Genomic DNA, 22,555 nt, shown 5'->3' with positions numbered 1-22,555 from the left:
CAGGCATGGAGCAGGTAAGCGGAGAGCCCTGTTATTGCTGGTTGGCATTCCTGTGCCACAGCAGCATCCTGAGCTGCAATGCCACTGACCCCTCACAGCCCTTTGCTTATTCCTGGTGCAGCAGTAGCCACTATGAAATGGAGCTGGGGGTTCCCAGGAGGGGACAGACCCCTATGGGTGTCCCTTCTGTTTGTCTCTTCTACACAGAGGGAGTAGAGGCCACCAGGCTGCTGCTCCCCACACAGGTTTAGTCCCGGGCAGGTGCTGCAGCTCGGGATGGGCAGGAACAGATATCCTGCAGACACCAGACTCCCAACAGCAGCGAGGGAAAAGCAGCCTGTCCCAGAGGAGCTCAGAGCTGTTATAACCCAGGAGTGCTGGATTTGCCTTTCGAGTGGTTCTGCTCTGCTAACACTGAGCCAGCACCACTGCACTGGCTCTTTGGCCCAGTGGAGCTCCAGCTGCAAGATTCCAGCTCCTTCCCTTCCTGCTCCAGCCCCCCTGGTGCTGGGCAGCTGCCCCAGGCTGCAGGGAGGCAGGAGCTGAGGAGAGCCCACAGCAGAGAAATCCCCCCACCGTGAGTCAAACTTGCCCCAGCGTCCCGCAGTTCATACACAAAATGCTGTTCAAACAGGTTTTATTAGTAAAATACTACATTCTCAAGGAAAAAAAAAACCAAACAACTTAGTTCACAGTGCCAGGCTGAGATGGTGTGGTCAAAAGAGGAAAAAAAAGGGAAAAAACCCCACAAAAATCCAGCGGTGGCTTGTGCCCAGTGTCCACGTGATGGCCAGGCTGGCAGAGCTGAGCCCAGGAAGGGGTTGGACCCCTGACTGCAGCACATGGACACAATTCCCACTGCCAGCTCAAGAGCTGCTAAAACCCGAAAAAGGCCCAGACAGCATCTACAGCACCAGAGCTGCAGCCTCATCCTTCTCATCCTTGCACGGCCAGGAAAAGCTCCAGGAAGGGGGTGACAGGCCATGTCCCCTCCACCAGTAGCAACCCCCTGGCCCCACCATGGCTGGAATGGCTCAGCCTGAGCTTTGCTCGCAACACGGACTCTCCCACCCACCTTCCAGGCATGTGCTGGGACAGGAGGGGACCATCTCCCACCTTGAAAGCCACCCAGACTCCCCCAGCTGAGCCAGTGTCTCCACAGCCACTCCTGGCTGGAGACCCCAGCCCTGCTGCAGGCAGCACCTCAAGAGCAAAGACATTCACATCAACTCAGAACAAGCACACCCCCCCCCCAACGCACTTTATTCACAACCACTCAATGAGAAGAGTTGACCTTCCTCTCCCTTCCCAGGCTTTTCTCAGCCTCCCTACAGAGCTGCAGTGGGTGGGAGCAGGGCTTCTGCTAGGCTGGATTTTCCTCCTAAGGCACAGGGTGAAAGCAGCAGCACAGGGCTTGATATGTCCCGTGGGACTTGCACAAAGGAAGGGTACTGCCTCCTCCCCCAGCCATTTCTGTCCCGCACAGGCTCCTGTCCCCCTTCTCCTGCCCCCTGCACACACAGGTGTGACAAGTTCTACACAAAGACTCCAAAGAGGGCTCAAAGGTAGGGAGAGCCTCTGGCCAGCACAGCAGCCATGGCTGTGGGAGGTTCAGATCAGCCTGGAGGACACTGGGCACCACCGAGCTCCCTGGGCAGCAGCAGGGACACCTCAAACAGCCCCAGGGGCAGGTCAGGGCAGTGCCAGTGTGGGGGGCACAGCCAGACCCTACAGGGATCCCCGTCAGGTCACAGCCCCTCACCTAATGGTGTCCTGGGCCCTGCCAGGGTGGCTGTGCCAGAGCCAAGGTGGGAACACACACAAGCAGGGTGGACTCTGCAGCCATGAGGCCAGGGCTGGGCACCTGGCAGGAGCTGCTGGCAGCAGGGGGCCTTTGGGAATTCCTCCCCTGCAGCCTCGCAGCCCGCAGGCCCAGCACAGCTGCCACTCCCTTTCAGGGCAATCCAGGCAGCCATGGAGGAGGATGGCCACGCTCCAGCCTTGCCGCCCACAGGAGCCAGCCAGGGCCCCTGATCACTGACTGCAGGGGTGTTCACAGCCGGTTCCTGCCACCAACAAAACATCTCTGGGGGACTGACAGAGGTACCAGAAGCACAGGCAGAGAAGGCAACAAAGCCTCAAGTCCACCCTGGCTCAGGAAGCCACAACAGTTTCAGAAGGATCAGCTGGCACCACACAGGGATGTGGCAGCTGGCTCTTCCCCACAAACACTGAGAGAGAGATTTTCTCATGGGTGTTGAACATGTGCTGCCCAGAGGGAAGGAGCCCAGGGACAGAAAGGGGACAGCACACTTCACTGAGGGACTTCTCCAGCCCCCAGGTCCTACCCACGTGGCTGCAGGCTCAAAGGGGGCTGACCAGAGGAAGAGCTCTAGAGTGCTGTGACCAGGAATCAGCTGGCCCACGACTCCCAAGCCCAGCGATGGGCAGGGACAGCTGCTGCTGGTGGCTGCAGGCCCCAGGGGAGGGCAGGGACTGGCTGGCTCTGCCCACTGCATGGGCAGACAGGAGACGTGCCCCATCCATCAGTGCCACAGCCAGAGGTGACAGTGCCCAGACAGACAGACACAGCAGCACAGGCACAGACAGACGTGGAGCTCGGCAGTGGCAAGAGCCCTGGGAAGGCTGGTGCAGCTGCCCCACGATGGGAGGGAAACCAGCACAGAGCTGCCTATGAGCAAAGACAGCTCCCAGCCTGGTCTCCACCCTGCCCAGTGCTGCCCAGAGGGTGGCAGGACCTGGGGCTCTCAGGGTACACACTCAGCCCTGTGTCAGACTCCTCTGCTGGCACAGGATGGACAGTCTCCAGGGTAGATTCACTTCTTTTCCCTATGGGCATCCCTGGTGTTATTCCAGGCTCCCTTCTGGGCAGCAACACCTCCTGCCCCATTCCACACTCCCAGCACTCACCAACCATCCCACTCCCAGCAAGGGCTGGATTCAGGGCTCCCCTGCCCTGCAGCTCCGCACCCCCTGAAGACACCAACTGCATCAACCCAGCATCAAACCAGTCCGTGTCTCTCTTGCACCGCAGCTGCCACATGCCCTCCCTGTCCCCCATAGCGTGGAGCACCCAGCAGCACACAACTTACTGGAACATGGAGATCTTGGAAGGAAGTCCTAGACGGCCAAGCCAAAATCCACAGGAGGTGCAGCTTGGGCAGGGCAAGCTGTTGTTTTACTACAGAGCACTGTGGATGCGCACTAAACTGGTAGAGCAAGAGCTGCATCGGTTTCCACTGGGAGCCCAGAGAGCAGCAGTTCAGACGCCCAAGTCCCTGCAGGAAATCTTCCATATCCCACAGCCTGCCAATGTCCACCCAAACCTCTCCTCAGGAAGAGGGTTCCGATCAGACACCTCGTTTCCATTCAGAGCGAAGGTCCCTTTTCGGGAAGAGCTTTTCCCTTCCACTCCGTGCCCCCTCCTTGCTCTGAGACCTGCCTGAAGTGCAGCACAAGCGGGGGATGCCCTGGGCAGGGCTGGCTCCACGCTCACTGCTCCAAGGTGAGGAGGGTTAGAGGCCTGTGAGATCCACGATGGCTTTAATAAAGATGGCGTCATCACGCACGTAGGAGTTCTTGGCTTCCATGACAGAGACGGGGCAGAAGAGGGGGCAGCCACTGGCGATGTTCATCTCCGTGACGGGGCGCTGGAAGGAGGAGGACGTCACGTCGGGGCGGAAGGCATCAATGATGTGCTCCCGGTTGTTCTGGTCCAGGAGCATCAGGGTGACCTGTGGGGGAAGGTGAAAACACAAGGGAGTGGCTGAGTAACAGGCACATGGAAGCCCAGCCCAGTGACCGCTGTAACAGGTGCAGGTACCAGCAGCCACAGCCACCCCGTGCAACTGCAGAGAAATGCCTCCGAGTGGGGCCAGCAGAGAATGTCACCTCAGTGACATCCTGCAGAAACCATCCCACATCCTGCCTATCACTGCAAACTTCCCTGTGGCAGCACAGGGCTGTCGGACTGACTGAAACCTACACCTTGCTCACAACACCAACACTGCACTCGGGTATTTCCCTGAGCTGCTTTCCCCTGCGAAAGGCAGTCTTCCCTCTCTGCATCTATGCATGTCTGCTCAGCCTCCACGTGTTCCCCAAATCTCCAGGGCCCAGGAGCTGGGATCTGAGCTCCCGACACCAAGCTCCGAGGCCACCACAAACTTCCCTCGCCTTCAACCTCTGCGGATGCTCTGTGGGGTCCTGAACAACCTCTGTCACCCTCTTGCCTCACAGCACACTTGGTGCTCTCAGCACACCCGGGGAATCCCCAGGGCAGCCAAGACAGAGTCCTTTCTCCTCCTTGCCAAGTGGGCCAGAGTGAGAGTGATGAGAAGCTTGAGTGGATGCCAAACCAGAGAGGCCCATGGCTGGGCACAGCAGGCTCTGTCCCAGACCCACCTTCTGGTTGAAGGGCCACCGCAGCAGCGCGTCGTTGGGTCCCTTCATCACCACAAAAAACAAGGACAGGTGGGTCCCACGCCCGGTGCCATCCCCGTTCAAGTACACACGGAGACACATCTTGTAGCCGTACTTGCTGGTGTAGAAAGCTGTCAGAGAGGTGCAGAACAGGAAGAGTGAGGGTCCAACCCAGCATAGCCTGGCACCAGAAGATCCCTCTGAAATTTGAGGGCTCTGAAGTTTGGAATCTGGGAGGAGTCACGTTTGGGTCTTAAAATACCTGCACCACAGAGGTGATCTGGCAGTGCAGCCCCTGGCCTGGCCAGATGCAGAGCACGCACTGCCAGCCCTGGGTATTCCCCCTGCTGCCTGCACGAGCACCCCAAAGCTGGAGCTCTGCCAGGGAATTGTGTGAGGAGTTGGTTTCAGCCTACCGCTCACATCTGGGAAATGCCTTCCCAAGAAAACAACCAGATCCAATGTGCTGCTTGCTCACTTGTTCACTGGGGAAGCTCTGTGAGGAGACCCTTCCTCTGACAGATACTTGAGCACTTCCCGAGGTAAGGTTTGGGCTTTATTTTGACATCGTCTCTTTCATAGTTATGCTCTAGGCATTAAAAATATATTTCTGGGGCTCTAATATGTATTTCCTCCCTTCCTTAACCATTTTATTGTTGGTTTTACAGTCTCTGAGTATTTTAATTCTAACAAAAGGGTTATGCAAGGATCAGATAGTTCAACCCCCTGCCATGGGCAGGGACACATTCCATTAGACCAGGTGTTCAGGGCCCCATCCAACCTGGCCTTGGCAGTGAAGGACCCACCACAAGCCCACACCCAGCTGAGACACAAAAGCTTTTGGGGATTTTGCACACCTGGAGAGAAGATGGCAGGGGAGCGGCCTGTTATCGCCTCCTGACGCTTCCTGGCAAACTCTGTTATCTTCCAGATGAAGACCCCATCATAGGTGGAAGCTTCCATGTTGCGGATCTTCTCCTCCATCTCTGCCATGGCCAGGTCTTTGAGCCCGATGCTCCTCTCCAGCTGCCGGACCTGCTCAGTGGGACACACGGTGCAGCCTGGTCAGAAACACGCAGGCTGTGAGCCTGGCAAGAGCCGGCAACACCGGCAGCACTGGCACCACTTGCACACACCAGCACACTTCTACATCCCCTCTAGGACTGCTCCTTAGTGGGAGACCTTCTCCAGAAAAGATAGGGATCATAGGAGGGAGAAATCAAGCAACATAAGCCAATTCACTGAGGCTTCCTTCTGTACCCCGACATTCTGGAGAAGATTCACGGCTACAGCTCAGTACTTGAGCTGGAAGCTTTCCCACAGACAGTGGAAAAATCCTCCCAAGGAGCCACTCCGTTGGGTGAGCGGCACAAGAAGTGAGGATGAGGAGAAAAAAACCCCAATAACTCAGCACTGTGACAAAACTAAATTGGAAAGCAAAGAACCTTCACCCTCCGGAAGGTTCGTCCCTGCCAGCTCACACAGGGTCACGCCAGTTGGGCAGCTCCCTCGCCCAGAGAGCACAGGTTCACTGCAAACGGCACAGCTCTGGGTGCCAGGAACACTGGGAGCACTCCGTAGGAGACTGGTGTGGGCAGCTCCTTCACACCTTCAGACTGTGCGTGGCACAATGCTGCAGGCAGCAGCAATGAAGGCACTCCTTTGGCAAAGGCAGCACTCCTTTGGAAACATCTGGAAGGCAAACGGCCTCCCATGGATTCAGGGAGATGCAGTGAAATCCTGGGTGCTCTGGCTCTTGTTGGAAAACATTGCCGAGGAGGAACCCCTTGGTGTCTGCCCAACTTGATAATTAACATAGATCTGATGCTTTATACAAGTCAGTTTAGTCCCAGCTTTTCCTGGGAGCTGCTGAAGGTTGGGCACAGGCACAAAGGGTATTTTAGTTCTGCCTTCAGATTTGTGGAGTTTCAGGGCCAGATGGTGAAGCTCTGCTAGCTCATAACAGGGAAAGGAAATAGGAAACAGCTTCTGCTGGGAGTGCTGGGAGGCCCCAGGTCAGCAGTTACACACCTTGTTGCTCAGCGTTTCGATTTTCTCCTGGTCCAGCCGGTGCTGGCGGCTGTAGGCTTCGGCTGTCAGGGACACTCTCTCCACCTCCCGGTTCAGCACACAGACAATGTTCTCAAAGGTCACTGTTTTCCTCTCGAGGGCCTCACACCTTCCTAAGAGCTGCAGGGACCGGGAGAGCTCTGACTCTGAGCACAGTGAGTTTGCTGCCAGCAGCGGGGAGTTGTTTTGCGATGAGGAAAGTGCAGGAAGGGGTTTCAGGTCCCCAGCACCAGCCCTGAGGCTGAGCACAGAGCTCAGCAGCATGTAGAGATGCTCCGCCAAACACTTGCTTTCATGTTCCAGGAGCTTTTCATTTTCCACCTACACGAAGAGAAACACATCCCCTATTCGGTCTGCACAATTTACAGTGTCATCATCCACAGAACAAATTCCTCCTCTCGAGGTCATGACACCAGTTTTAAATTATAAAGGGAAAAAAACAAAGAAAGAGATAAAAAATGTGTTTTGGTGGGGTGGTGTGGGTTTTTGTTTTGTTTTAGAAGCGTTTCAAATCACATACAATGAGGGATGCTGGATACTTCCCCAGCTGTGCACATTGGTCTGGTTCTGCCTTCCTCCACCCCCTCAGAAAGGCTCTCTCAGATGAGCTTAACAGCACCAAAGAACAAGCCTCACATAACCCCCCTAGAGGAGAGATTTATATGAACGTCACCAGCGGGAGCTCAGAAAACTAAGTGACACGGAGAAATATGGCCTGGCCCCAGTTCTTTGCTTACAGAATCACAAACTTGTTTGGGTTGGAAGAGACTTTAAAAGCTCATCCTGTCCCACCCGTGCCATGGGCAGGGACACCTTCCACTAGACCAGGTTGCTCCAAGTCCCGTCTTCTTCCCGTTGCTTCTCTGGGCAACCCGTGCCAGGCCCTCGCCACCCTCACAGGGAAGAATTCTTCCTAAGGTCTCATCTAACCCTGTCCTCTGTCAGTTGAAGCCTGTCCCCCTGAAAGCAGCATGACCACCAGAGTCCCAAAGCACTCAAGTAGGAGGAGATTTCATTCCACAGCAAGTTCATGATTCTCAGACTCTGCACAGCAGATGATGTGAAGCTCCATGTGCAAAGGGTTTAAAACCTCTCTTTGTTCAATTACCTGAACACAGACACCTGGGCCAGTTTGGGCAACAGCAGCTTCCAGGTGAACTCTAATACTGGGACTGAAAAGCCTCAAGGTAAACCAAGAGAGGAGCCCTTACCACCTCAGCACAGCCCACAGCCTCGAACCGGCAAGGCACTTTGGATCTGCCACAGGTCTTCACATGGTCCCGAAACTAGAAAGGAAAGAAGGAAGGAAGACAGACACTGTTAGATCTGATGTGTCCCCAGTGCTCCCTTTCCATCTCACCGACATCTGGGAAACTGAGCCGAGCTGAAGAACACCCAAGACTAATCACTAGCTGTCACCATGCTTGGCTAAACCTGGGCACCGCCAGCCATCAGGCATGACTTTCACTATATATACATACAGCCCTGACCTCTGAAGAAAGCTTAATTTCTCCTTCTCTTGATGGCTGGGAGGTCTCACTGTTCACCAGCACATACAAGAGAGAAAAAGCAAGCAGCACAGGTACAAGCTGCACATGCTGAGCAATAACCTTCCCGAGGAAAGGGAGGCAGAGGGAACAACCCCACAAAACAGGGACACATTTCATTTTGGGCATTTCACATAACACTGGTCAGGACGTGCCACAGGTTGGTATTTTTACCTCCATCCCAGCATTATATTTCTGCAGAGAGGTGCCACTAACACCCCAGCACTGAGATGACTTGTTCGGGTTCCCACACAGCATATGATTAATCCACCAAGCACTGGCACAGCATCAGCTTGAGTTTGATACACCTCTCAACAGATACCAGAATTCTGTTCTGAACAACCATCATATTCCCCACTTAACTCCTATATCTGCTACAACAGATGTCAACTAAAACTGGTTTTAAACTACATTTTTAAAGGCTTCTAGATCCATCTAGCTTGTGTAATGTGTCAGGTTACTCAGAGTTAACACGGCTGCAGATAATCAACAAAGAGTTTGGAGAGATAAACGAAGGAGTTAATATTTAAACACAGAGTAGATCACCCATGGGAATCCCATGAGCCAGCTCTTTGCAGGGCTTCAGCTCCAGCCTGCAGACAAGCAGGGCTGTACCCAAAACTCCAGCCTCCAGACAAGCTGGGCTGCCTCGCCAGCCCCCAGCCGTGCCCTACACTGCCCATTTAGAAGAACTCTTTTGGTCCTCTTTTTGCTGCCTCTGTTCCCTTGCCCTGCTACTAAAAAACATCTGCCTGTAGCAGGCAGGATGGTTTCAGATGAACGTGCTTTCTGAATATGTTTTTCCAAAACTTTGATTTTTCAGACTTTTGAGCCTCGTCCCAGGAGCCAGCAGCATAGAGATCCTACATACATGGATTCCATTAGATGGTTAATTAGAAATCAATTAATATAGCTGGAGATGGGCTCCCTTGCCATAACTGCAGGACACAAACCCATGAGCATGCTTTTCCCACAAAGGCTTTGCTCCCAGACATGAGGTGTCATCAGCAGCACCAGCGCAGACCTGCAAGCGCTGGTGAGTCACGTTCCCTCACACCCACCCAGTACTTTCAGCCTTACGGAAAGGTCACATCCACACTAACAGCTGCCACTCCATCATTCTCTCCACTCCACTTCCTAATGGACTCAGTTTTCCTCCTTGTTCCCAGAATGCCAAGCTCAGCCCATAGGGACAAACACCTCCACGGTACAGGGTTGGATGGATACCTTCTCCCTGGGAATCTTCTTCCCACAGCCTTCACAAGTCAGCGGGAATTCAGGGCAGACTTCATCATGAGCCTGTGAAAAAATGAACATGAGATATTTGTCCTCTACATAAAAGCCCCACTGAGGGTTGGTTTATAGCTTATTACGGCTGAGTGCTGTATTTACCAACCTACACACAAGACCTTGGTCATGCTGATCACTCTGCACTGCTAACTCATCCTGTGACTTCCAGGCTACCCCAATTTTGGGTTTCTATGTAGACTCAAACTCCATTTAAAAGCTGCTATAATGATTTAAAAAAAATAAATCAAATTACTGCTTTGATAGCCAAGATAATCAACAGGAAGTTCCATTTACGGCTCTGCCAGAAGACACATAGGGGCAGGTTGAGTGAAGTCAGCCACTACCTCAGCAGGACAATTTGGATAATTTTTCCACTGTAATGGTTATCAGTCAGTTGAAGCATGGGCCCAGCACTGGCTCATCCCACGCCAGGCTGAGTTGTCTGATTGTATCTTCCCATTTGAATCAGAATACCATTTTTCTAGCAGAAGGAAAATATCTTTAAACTGTTTCATTTAGCAGTCCCTGCACACAAACCTGCCCCTGCAGCCAGAGCTCATGGGTTGTGTGATGGCCAGAAGGGCTGAGCAACTGATCAGGGCAACATGATCCTCTGTCCTCAACAGACTCTTGGGCAGCAATGCCAGCTAAATTGGGAATGCTGGAATATGCCCCAGCTTCTGTGTTGTTTCCACACTGCCTAACCCTTCTCTTTACACACTGACCAGTTGAAATTAGGCATTGGAAACACCATGAATATGCAGATCAAAATTCAGATTAAAAGATAAGGGCACTGAAGTCTCCTGCCATGGTAGAGACAGAAAATATACCAACAAGGAGCATTTCTAATGCAGCTGTCTGAAACGAGATGTTTGAAAACTTGTTCACATTTAGTCTCTATTGACAGAAGGTCCTGTCTTGGGGCAGGGCGAGGGGGGAAACACATACGGGGGAAAACTTCACCCTGTTACACATCAGAAAGTGGAAAGTGAAACCATCATTGGCTCAGCATCGGCTTCTTGGTTACTCTCTCCTTTTTATGCTTTAAGTGAGTAACCAGGCTCAGAGCTTCACTGCATGTCCCTGGTGACCAGCCAGCCGGCAGGGTTTGCGGGGGGCACTGCTGCCCACACGGACAACTCTGCCTGCACGGACAACTCTGCCTGCACGGACAACTCTGCCTGCACGGACAACTCTGCCTGTGCAGGAGGAGGCCAAGTGCCTGCCTCATCCCACTCACTCAGAGGGGCTGAGCCCTGTCTTCTACCACCTAGTGCTCTCCTGTGCTAGAAACACCCGATAGCATCTCCCCCACGACCCACAAAGCACTGGCAGAAGGACAGACGGTCTGGCTGAAGGAAGGAAACTTCACTGTAGAGACAACTATTTTAAAAGAGATTATTTTAAACGTATGGTCTCCCATGCTAACGTGCTGAGTGTGAAACCACCACCCCCTCCACACTCCCCACCTCCCAGCATTTATCCTCCATTCCAACTCCCGGCAGCACCACACCCAAGAGCAGGCAGCCCTGCCTGCAGCACAGGAAGGAAACCAGCCCTGTCGAGCTCACAGTGCAACTGCTTTGTATGTAAATGATTTAAGACACCCAGTAGCTTCAGCCAGCGCAGATCCAAACCTTCAGACAAACATTTCTGTATAAACAGTTTCAGGCTCTTCTGGAATCCCTTGTTCCTCCCACCCCACGTGGGTGTCAGAACAGAGATGGATGGTATCACTGCTGGAAGAAATCCACCCCACCCCAGAGCCAACAAGAGCAGAGGTTGGCACTTGAGCCTCATCTGCCACACTCCACTCCCACAGGAATGGGACAATCCCTCTGTTTACACCTTTCCTAAACCCACACCTGTGAGCCCCTGCTACAGGGATGAGCACCACTGTCATCCAGGCATTCACTGGGAATGTTTTCCGGAGCTCTGGAAAGCCATGGCTGGGAGCAGGGCTAGGCAAGAGCTGGCCCTCTCCCAGAAGGAACTAAAGTGGAAATCAAGTTAGACAGGGGTCAGAGGGAGGGGACAGCCATGGAAGAATTAAAGGGGGGCTGGAAGACAACAGTCTGGCTCAGACCTTCAGGGCTAATCTCTAGTGACCTCAGTGTTGGTTCTCACCCACTGAGGCACATGCCAGCCTGCAGCATCCAACAGCAGGAGCAAGAAAATCAACCCAGGTTAAAAGCCTGTCAGCAACATCTGGCTCTTCCCACCCAATTAAAACCAAAACTGCTGATTGATCCGCACATCGATTTCACTCCCTAATAATAAAAGTGAGACAATCCCACAGCAGCCTGTCCATCACCCACCACCAGCAGACAGGTAATTCTCTGGAGGGGCAGCACCAATCTCTGCTCTCTGGGATCAGTGACAGAACCCCAGGTAATGCCTGGAGCTGTGCCAGGGGAGGTTTAGGTTAATTCTTGGAAAAAGGTTCTTCCCCCATGGGGTGGTTGGGCACTGACCAGGCTCCCCCAGGGCAGTGGTCACGGCCCCAAGGCTGATAGAGCTCAAGGAGTGTTTGGACAGCGCTCTCAGGGACAGGGTGGGATTGCTGGGGTGTCCTGGGCAGAGTCAAGACCTGGACCGGACGGTCCTGTGGTCACTTCTAGCTCGGGATATTCTATGGTTCTATCACAATGCCAGGATGAGCTGCTCCCCTCTCTCTGCCTCAGACAAAAGCGAAAGCTGCTGCAGTTTAATCTCATTGCCACTTCACCTCTTAGGGTGTCGCTAAACTTGACTTCAACTATGGAAGAGGCTTCTGCTGGAAATCATTATCCCCATGCCCTGGTGGCAGAGCAGGAGGTGCCCCTGCTGCCCAGCTGCTCTGCTCGTAACCTGCCACATCCACACAGGTCCAGTTTAAGGAGCTCTTGTAACCACATGGGAATCCACCAGTGTGACACAGGGTTCCCCCTCCAGCAAGCGACAAGGCAGGTGGCTGGGAAACACCACTGTTGAAGCAGCTGCTGCAAGATACCTCTGCCAGAGCCTGTGGGAAGGTCACAGCAAAGGGCAAGGCTGGCAGAGGGACAGAAGGACAGACTCACAGTGAACTGCACCCTGCAGCCTTCCTGTAAAGTCTCCTGGTCTTGGAAAGTCAGTCCATTAGTCTGCTCTGAGCACAACAACAGCAACCATAAGCAGACACAGCTCAAGGGCTTGGCAGCTGGACGGGAGCAACAAAATGAAGGAAAACTACCAGGATGGCAGAGGAAAGCCAGGTGCCATGGCACAGGGCACACTGGTGGCTGTCAGGGCTTGGGCAATCTCCAGCCCCAGCATTGCCATGTCCAGCACTTGGCTCCTTCACCATCTTAGCCTGGCTACAAGGAAAAGGATGGGCCCATGGAATTGTAGAGGAAAACGTAGAGGAAAATGGGTCTCCAGTGTAAAAGAGAGGGTTTTGAGGGAACCCGAATCCATTGCGCCAAGAAGCATGAGTTGTTTTGTGCACCTCTCCCAGTTCCCCAGGGGCTCCAGAGTCTCCAAGATGGGAATGTGCCACACAAGGCAGATACTTTGGGATGTCCTGCTCCTCTGAAGTCACCAAACCCTTCCATACTGGAGCTCCTAATGCCAGGAGAGTCCTAAGCTGATTCTATGCCAGGCCTGCTCCAACCTTTCCCATGCAGGTGGGCTGGGCTACCAGGCCCATGGTGACCACAGGCTCAGTCCTTGTGCTACTGCATGGAACCAGCAACACAAGGCTGGAAAGCAGGAACCCAGTCTATAATTCCCAGTGCCAGGTGGGAATGGGAGCTTTCTGAGACTCACACAAACTGGTGCCAGATGCAAACTTCTCCCTTTGCTGGGACATGCTGGTGACAGATCCAAGCAAGTTCACTTGGCACCACAAATAATCAAACCTCAAAGAAACTGTCAAAACCAAGGACGAAGCTCCTATCAGTAGCTGCTGTTGGCTCCAGCTGGGTGGGTGTAGGGCAGCAAGGGCGCGGCAACACAGCACTCCCTCACTGCTGCCCAGTGCCCATCCGAGCTGATGACAGAAGTGGTCAGGAACTCTTGCTTTTGGCATTGACTCATCAGCTTTTAGGGCTGATGTGAGAGAGGCTTTGCTTTGGGGCTTGTTGGCAGAGGGACACCGAAGCAGCATTCAGGCACTGAAGACAGGTGTGAAGGCAAGAGCAGGTTCTGAAGGCAGAAAAGGGTATGAGATGCATTTGAAGCAGCATCAGGTTTTCCATCATTTCCTAAAACAGACTCTGCCTTCCCTGGTTGCTTTGAACTAGACAAGCATGAGGTGGTGGCACAATCCAGCGTGCTTTTTCCAAATCCCTCTATCATCACAGAGGAATGATTTTCCTAGGGAAACTCTACTCCAGAGCCAGGGCTGGACCCCCAGGGCATTTTAGATCAGCCTGAGTCTGACCCTGCCCTGGTCCAGCTCCACCGTTCCCCACCTTGGACACGGCCAGCTGCACTGCAAAACCAAAAGGACTAAATCTGCTTGCCAAGGAAATTAAAAATCATGGTGCTGGACTACACTGAGTCTCCTTAAACAGCTGGCTGACACGTAAGGAAGGGTCAAAGCAACTGGGAACATCTGATTAGAGACAACTCTGCAGGTCTTCCAGGCTACAATTAACAGTCACAGTCCTGGTCGTGTCAAAATGCCCAAGATATGCTGTTCACACCCAAAGAGGTCACTACTGGAGAACACTCTGTCACCAGGGAGGTGACATCAGTCACACAGCCACACTAAGGATGCCAGGCACCAGCAGGTTTGTAGCCAGGATCTGAATTCCCCTCTGATGGTATTTCTGCTGTGTGCTTGCGGAGGTGCTGCAGGGCTGGTGGCCACACTCCAAGGAAGAACTGCACTGTGCAGTGACTGAGCACTGGGACAGGCTGCCCAGAGATGGTGTGGAGTCTCCCTCACTGGAGATATTCTGGAACCATCTGGACACAGTCCTGTGCCACGTGCTCTGAGATGACCCTGCCTGAGCAGGGAGGTTGGGCCAGATGAGTCGCTGTGTCCCTTCCAACCCTACTCACCCTGTGATTCTGTGAATGCACTGCCCATACTGACCAGCTCCCAGGACAACACTCCTGGAAGAATCTCCCTCCTTTCTAGCAGCACTTTCACCAGCACTCAAAACTTCATCTTAATCACTCAGATCGCAAAGGGGACAGCCTCAGGATGAAGTTCTCATGGGTCTACCTGACCTCCACACCAGGAAGGGCGGTGCTGGCACTGGCCAAGCTCTGGGAGCTGCAGATGGTGGGCAGGGGCAAGGGTGGCTCCTCTGCCCTGCAGGCAGTGTGGAGATGAAGGCTGTGAACAGAAGGGTTCTTACAGCGTGAGGCTGAGGACACCACTGGTACTCAGAAAAGGGGAGATAAGACAAATATTTCAGTGGGGAGAGGTGTCTTTTACATGCTGGAGAGGCTGAGCCTGTGGTGAGCAGCTTAATTTCAAACTCAATTTCTCTCTGCTGTCCAAGAGGTTGGAAGTGCCCAAGGGGGTGTGTGTGTGATTATGGCTTTGGCTCCTGCCAGACACCTGGAGCCCAAAGAACATCTGCCTGGCCCTACAACCTCCCCAGCTGCACGCATGGTAAGGGGTTTCCTCAGGTATAGAAGGGACACACAGCACTCACTTCCACTTCAAATTTGTGACTGACAGCTTTCATTCTCCAATGGGCAGATGCCAAAACTGTTAATTTTTGGGCCACCACAAGAAGACTGAGTTGGTTTTAGAAACGAAGAGCAGACCCTCCACAGCCGGGGCTTTCCAACCCCCTCCCACGCATGCTCTCTGGCACTCCCCGTGGCTTTATCTCCCACCATGGGCTTGGAAGGGAAACCGCCTGGGGCCTGGGCAGCCAGCTACACAAACTACTGTGGGGAATGTAAGGGAAGTTGGGATGTGTCTGTGGCTCCAGCTCTGGAAAATAAAGATGTGTCAGATCCCTTTTACCAAAGCAGCAGGTCCTTTTGGTCACCTGCACATGCAAGTCAGGGATTCTCCCACCAGAAAGTGGTCTGGTCCTGCTGCTCAGGCTGGAGCTGGCTGCAAACTGCACTTCACCACCAGGCCAGAACTTGGAGCCAAAACCTTCAGAAAGAGACAATAAATGCTGTACTGAGTTTTAAAGAGAAGGCTGGTCACCCTGATACAGCATCACCATGCCTGCCACAGCATCTTGAGTGTTGTACCCCACACAGACAACACTGATACAACACTCAGAGGTACATCTTTGGAGTAGCAGGAGCCAGGTGAAGGAGCTCCAAAGACCAGCACCTCTGCTCTGAGCAATGTGCAAAAGTTTGAAGATGTTTCCGTTTCAGCTGAAAATCACCCCATTCCTGGGGTACAGCTGGGAAGGGGGGGCCTTCCCAGCTGTGACAAGGTGATGGGGCAGTAGGAGGCCCTGGCTCAGGGCCCCCAGAAGCATTCTTGAAGGGGGACAGTTTTCCCTACATGAGGTGCAGTAGGGGTTCTCCAGCATCTCTCAGTAAGAACACTGGGCAGGAAAGAAATGCCCAGTTATCCTGTTCTCCTGGTCCCAGGAAGCCCAGAAGGAATAGCCTTTCCGACACCACAGGCTTCGGAATAACATCACTTGAGTTCTGAGTCTTGCACTTTCCACAGCCTTCCAAGCTTCACTTACAGCGAACTCTCTAAAACCAAGGTGTCAACGACAAACTCAAGGAAACCACATCCCCTCCAGCATGGATTAGGCCAAGTTATCCCCACAGCTGAGGCAGATAGTCACTCTGCCTCAGGAGCTGAGCCAATCTGTTTTCCTAGAACTGCCCCACAAAACTTAATTTAAACACTGCTGTCAGGATTAAGCTTAAAAATTAGTTCTTCTTCCTAAACTTGGTCAATTCAAGTTCCTTATGTCTCAGATAATTCTGTTTATTCCCAGCTGAAGGGGGCACAGTTAAATCCCCTGTCTGGGGCAACCAAGGGGAATGCCGAGGCTGACCCCCCTCCACAGTCCCCTCCTCCCATTTCAGCCCTGGAGGGAGGGTGAAAAACAGGAGCTGGTGGGATGAAAAGCAAAAATATGAGAACTGAGGATATGTTGATAAAACAAGAGAGGGGCGTGGGCAGCTGGAGGTACTGTAAGGCAAGAGGAGAAATGCATCAGAGCCGAGGTACCACAAACTCCCTCTGCCTGGATACCACTGGGCACATTTTGGGCTCTTTACTTTTGTTCTAACAGGCTGGTTTTAGTTTTGCATCCCTTCTCGGACTTTCCACCTGAATCTAAAGGCTCATGCCCACAGCCTTCTGTTCTGTATGTACATGCAGGCAGATTCATCAGGAAACCCATACAGGAAACAAGGTCACTAATGAGAGAGAAAAAACCCGTCAGCCCCACCACAAACTGCTTTATCCAAATGCCACTAATATTTACAAAGGCTTGAAAAATGCACTTTTAAACCTAAACTTAAGTTTTCATGCAATCCACAGAGCTTGAAACAGAAGTGCAATCATGACCAAGCACACGGCACTTGTTCAGTTTCGTATGTCCCTTCGAGAGTGAACTCTAGTCTGCCTGAACAGAAAGCAAAACTGACATCAGCTCTATTCATTTTTTTGAAGCTTGAGCTTTCCAGCTGCAGAACATTTTTACCTGTGCGCGCCCTGATAAGATTAACAAACCAGAAGTGACAGTATCTCTTGATTTGCAAGGGGGGAGCAGCCTCTCTCAGTACAAACACATGATTTTTAAATTAGCAAACAATGAATTCACTCTGAGGGACTTTCCATGTCCTGTCGGAAATAGCTCTGAGGGACTTTCCAGAGTGGGAGCGCTGAGCCGCTGCAGGACGTTACCCACAGCATAGCTACGGATAAAACGCTCCTACACCAGGCAGCTCTAGGCTGTGGCCCTGAAGGCTGAGTTTTAACTAGTCCACAGTATTGAGAGGCTCTGGGCCAACGCAGCCGTTCGGTGCCTCCTCTCCCAGCCACATGGCTCTGACAGCATGGAGACAGCCAGCACTGACTAAATGTCACAGCTCTTTGGCAGGCAGCTGGGAGAAGATAACACAGGCCAGACCTTGCCTCCTCCCACCAGTTCCCAGGAAAGAACCAGCTTCTCCCAAGACAGCACAAAATAACCTCCTCCCTTAGGCTGAATGCCACCCGACAGGCAGGAGAGGCAAATCAACCGTGAGAGGAACCAGCTAGCACTGCTCCAAACCCCCACAACCCTCACACACACAGGACTGCCCTAAGACTCACAAAAATCAGGACAGTGGAGACTCACAAACCCCTGGCAGGGGAGAGGTGTGCCACAGACCCACAAGCTATGGGGCCCACCTCTTTCAAACACCCTTTGTCTGAGCAAACACCAAACTGGGGCTTGGGAAGATCAGGTGTGAAGTAAAAAAGAGGCACAGCCTCATCCATTCAGGAGCTCTTCAGCAGCTGTGTGTAAGGTTCTGGGGCATCACAGACACCTGCAGCCCTGCAAGAAAACAGCCTGATCCAGGACAGCTCCCTGCTCCTCTGAAATCCCAGGGAGAGCCCTGGCCAGACTCAAGCACTCAAATATTTTTAGGCCACACAGGGAGGACCTTTGGTAGCTGATGATTTTTGCTAAGCTCTGCAGGAATGTGTTAAGATTTTTCTTAAACCCAGAAGAAGTTCAGCAGAGTTCATCAGCCACAGCACATTCAGCACTGGAAGCTGCTGACAGACGTCATCTGGTTAGTCTAATGGAGATGAGCTCACTATAATCATTGCAGAGGGCATCAGGCTTATGGACACCAGCAGAAATTGAAGCATGAAGCAAACAATCTGCAGGCACCACCAGCACAGCCTGAACCTTGGAATCAGGGTACACCCTGTTCCCTGAAACGCAACCCCCAAACTCTCCATGCTGCAGCAATGTTAAGCTTTTCACCTGACATTTCTTGTCCCACATCCACACCATGAGTCCTCTCACAGATCTATGAATGGGGGTTCACAGCAGCAGAACCATTTAGCACTGACACCCTCATCCTCTGGACTGAACTTTGAGCAAACAGCAGAAGGCTCAGAGAGCAGGACAAGGAAGCAGAGCTCCAGAAGCACCTCTGCTAAAAGGTTCAGCAGCCTGGGCTGAAAGCTCAGGCCTGATGCGCAGCTGTTGCTTCTTCCTTCCACCTTGCAATGGCATCATAGAGAGAATCCCAACGTTAGCCTCGACAAACCAAGGTTAAACTGGTTCCTGACACACATCTCAGTCACTACCAGAGCTCTGTGAGCCACAAGGCTATAATCTTTACCTGGGGCAAGTGTTAGAGGGAAATAAAATCCCTCTTATCTCAACCCCTCCATATGGTGGTTCTGCCATTCCAAGAGGGATGATAAAACTATCCTTCAGGAGCACCAAAGCTTCACAGGTGAATACAGACTCACATGCTATGGACCAGGCACCCACGGCCACAACTAAAACCTGGATTAAAAAAGCTAGTGGGCTCCTTGAGAAGAGCAGAGGTGGAAAAACCAGGCTTGTGGCCCAGAACAGCCTGGGGTGATGGGTGACCAGCCAGTGCTCAGTCCTACTGCACCTGGTAGCTATGGGGACAGCTGAAATAGGTCATGGCCAGGCCACTTTCCCTGAGCTGATGGATCTGAAGGAGGTTTTAGGTTCATATAATGCAGAGAAATTCACAACAACTTCATGGCACAGCACCGTTTCTTGATAGTCTTTATAGCAGAGAAGGAGCTGGAGACATAGCAGGTGGCTCCCACCATGGAAGCGACATGCTCGCAAGCAAACCTGAACGGTCTCAGTCCGGCCTGTGCCCTCAGCAGGGCATACAAACCCTCACTCTGGGAATCTCACCAGTTTACAGTGAAGCCCAGGGATTTGACAGCTCCCACCCCACCCTCAGCGGGCACAGGCAACCCCCGAGCCTTCCCCGAACACGGAGGAAAGAAGGGTGCAGACATGGCAAGCCCTGGTGTGGCCCGTACCTCGTACTCTTTGATGGTGCCCCTCCAGGTGCAGCCACTGTTGATGCACATGGCTGGCAGACTCTCCACCTCCCGCCGCGCCGCGTTGTCGGGGAAAGCCTGGAGGGCAAAAAACAAGCAAACCACAATACTACTGAGGGTTGCAGTTTTGATCAGGACTCCTAATTCTTTCTGAAGACTCCTCCCAGGGCCAGTTGCCCCATCGCAGCCTGGAGGTGTGCTAATGGCAACCAAATTGCTGTGACAGCATTAAGTAGGGCACCACCACACACACGTGACCTGCATTTCAGCACTGGGGAGGTCAACACAACAGTCACCACTCTCACTACTGAAGAAAAGGGTTCCTAGGAATAAGTGGTTCTCAGAGCCCATGTTTTAAACAAAAACTGCAATTAGTGACACCAGTGATCTATTAATTTTTTCTTAAGTGCATTTTTTCTACCGAGCTTGTTTCCCAAAATAGAAATTCCTTCTTCGTATATTCCTTCCTGGATACAGCTGGCACACTTTTGAGGTCCAGCACTATCAGACAGAAAAATAATCATCAAACACAACAAAAAGGAATTGATTTATGATTTAGCAATAAAGTGACTTCTGGTAACTTTACAAAATCAAAGAGCTTTCTTATTTTTAAAACACGACATTGAGCCTTTCCTCGTGTGTATTTTTGATGCCTATTTCTAATTCTTTTTTCTTCTCATGGTTAACCATTCTATTAAGCTTCTCTCACTTAATGGCAGGAGTGAGACAGAACACAAAGGAAAACTTATCTGGAAGCCAGCCTGTGCTTAAATCTCTTCCACTTTGACACAACAACCAAATGATAACTTTAGGAGCATTCAACAGCTGTAATGAAGACTGAGGGAGTGGGGTGATATGCCTGGATTGCCTCCTGAACAGCAAAAACAATCCAGGAAATTATGGAAAAGGGAACTCTGAAGCACAATGAAGCCAAGTCAGAGATTAGACATTCCCTTAGAGAAGAGGTGATGCTGAACCTCAATGATTAAACACAGCCCTTTGAGAGGGCTCTGAAAATGAGACTTTTCTCTCCTTTGTACCTGAAAATACCTTTCAAGCATTTTGTGTCCATCCTGAAGGCACAACAGTTACCCTGATGATTTTCTTCAGGCAGTAGGAGCAGTAGCGATGGCCCACACTGTGCCTGGAACGGCCGCCTCAGGATGTTCTTGCAATCAGAGCAGAGGTATTTGACCTCCAGTTTAGTTCCCAGGATCTCCTTTGCAAACCCAGGCCTGACTTACATCCAAAGAACCAGGTGGAGAAGAGTTTGCTGCTGCCATGTGAACGAAAAGTTCTGGCTGTATCTCCAGAGACTGAAAATAAAAGAATTTCCCCTATTTGATTATAACAGCATGGCCGGTGATTTTTCATATGAACACGTTACTCACAGCATGTTACGCTGGCCCCCAAACCCCACCAACACAGGCAAACACACTGATGTAAACCACATCACGAGCCTACTTTCACCGGTTAAAAACATGGAGGAAACTTGAATTTTAGAACTAAATCCAGAACAAAGAGACAGGGTGGACAGACCTCATAAAACCCTCTGTCCAACTGACTGAAATGCAGCCTGTTCAGAGAAATCACGGCTTCTGGCCCCAAACAAGGTAAAAAAACTGTCCTAACCTGATGAGGAATACAATCAATGGCCCCAGTCCACCAAGAACCTGGTGACACTGAGTGAGGTGATCACAGCCTACCAATGTTTGTTCTCATGCCTGTCAGAAAGCACCAAAATTCTGCTTCGTAGCAGTTGGTCCCAGGGACACACAGTGCCAGCCCAGATCACTGGTGCTGCCCAAGGCAGGCACGCATGGCCATCTCCAGAAGGATGGAAAATGAGCACATGGAGGCACAAGCAAATGGAAAGGAGGAAAAGAACAAAATGCTTTTGTTCTGACCGCTTACGATGATCTAAAGGCGCATCTCACACATTCAGTCACTGAGATTACATCCGACAATCACCCAGAACGCCCAAGGGAGCATATACATGGATCTCAGACTGGTTTGGGTTGGAACGGACCTGAAGCTCATCTCTTTCATCCCCTTGCCATGAGCGGGACACCTTTCACTATCCCATGTTGCTCCAAGCCCTGTCCAACCTGGCCTTGGACACTTTCAGGATCCAGGGGTAGCCACAGCTTCCCTGGGCAACCTGTGCCAGGGTCTCCCCACCCTCACCCTCACAACCAAGAATTCCTCCCCAATATCCCATCTAACCCTGCCCTCTGGCAGTGGAAAGCCATTTCACCTTGTCCTGTCCCTCCATCTCTTGTCCCAAGTCCCTCTCCAGCTCTAATGGAGCCCCTTTAGACACCGGAAGGGGCTCTGAGATCTCCCTGGAGCCTTCTCTTCTCCAGGTGAACACCCCCAGCTCTCCCAGCCTGGCTCCGCGGGGAGCCCCCACGAGAGGACACCCCGCGACCCGGGGAGGTCTGTGCCAGACCCAGGAGGGTTCTGGGCCGGCGGGGGCTGCAGGCGGAGGGAGGCCCGTTCAGGTTCCGGCCCCGTCCCCCCCCACCCCCCGGTGCCCCCGCCCGCACTCACCGCCCCTCGCTCCGCACCGGAAACGCCGCCGGGCCCCGCCCCCGGACACGTGTGTGCGCCGGGCCCCGCCCCCGGGCATGACCACGCCCCACATGGCCACGCCTCCCCGCCCACAACGGGCAACGGCCCCGCCCTCGACACCGAACGGGACCCACTGGGACCCCCACACCGACACAATGACACCGACATAATGACACCGACACACCGCCCCGACACACCGACCCACCGACCCCGACACACGGACACCCCAACACTGACCCCGACACACCGACCTCCCCACACCGACACACCGACTCCCCGACACCGACATACCAACCCCGACACACCGACAACCCAAGACCCCCACACAGACCCCCCCACACCGTCACCCCCACAGCATCACCCATCCCTGCACCTCCAACACCCCCACACCAATCCCTGTCACCCTCCCAACACCCCGACACCCCCAGTTATGCCTCCTGCCATACCCACTGTCACTCACTGTCAGCCCCTCAGTATCCCTGTCGCCTCCTCACACAGCCCCCACGCACACACCCTCTGCCACTTCTCATTTCAGCACCACGTCCTGATGATCCCCCACGGTCCACTGCCATATTGCCATATCCCTGCCTCAGGCCACCCCACTGGCAATGAACCCAGCCTCTCGGGAACCCCCATCCACCCCCTGGGT

The 22,555-nt window shown here is 52.8% G+C and overlaps 1 protein-coding gene across 1 annotated transcript; it reads right to left on the bottom strand.

Moving 5' to 3' along the window:
- Positions 1-620: 620 nt before the first annotated feature.
- Positions 621-20,642, bottom strand: TRAF2 (TNF receptor associated factor 2). The gene is given in 12 exon segments (XM_032708169.1): positions 621-3,755; positions 4,426-4,574; positions 5,301-5,478; positions 6,475-6,834; positions 7,725-7,799; positions 9,288-9,359; positions 19,312-19,410; positions 19,754-19,765; positions 19,767-19,836; positions 20,429-20,466; positions 20,468-20,566; positions 20,568-20,642. Coding segments are annotated over 12 exon segments (1,419 nt in total). The 5' UTR covers positions 20,616-20,642; the 3' UTR covers positions 621-3,536.
- Positions 20,643-22,555: the final 1,913 nt, after the last annotated feature.

This window comes from Chiroxiphia lanceolata, chromosome 21 (assembly GCF_009829145.1).
Source record: "Chiroxiphia lanceolata isolate bChiLan1 chromosome 21, bChiLan1.pri, whole genome shotgun sequence".
NCBI classification, from domain to species: domain Eukaryota; kingdom Metazoa; phylum Chordata; class Aves; order Passeriformes; family Pipridae; genus Chiroxiphia; species Chiroxiphia lanceolata.
This window is presented reverse-complemented; position numbering and strand designations above follow the sequence as displayed.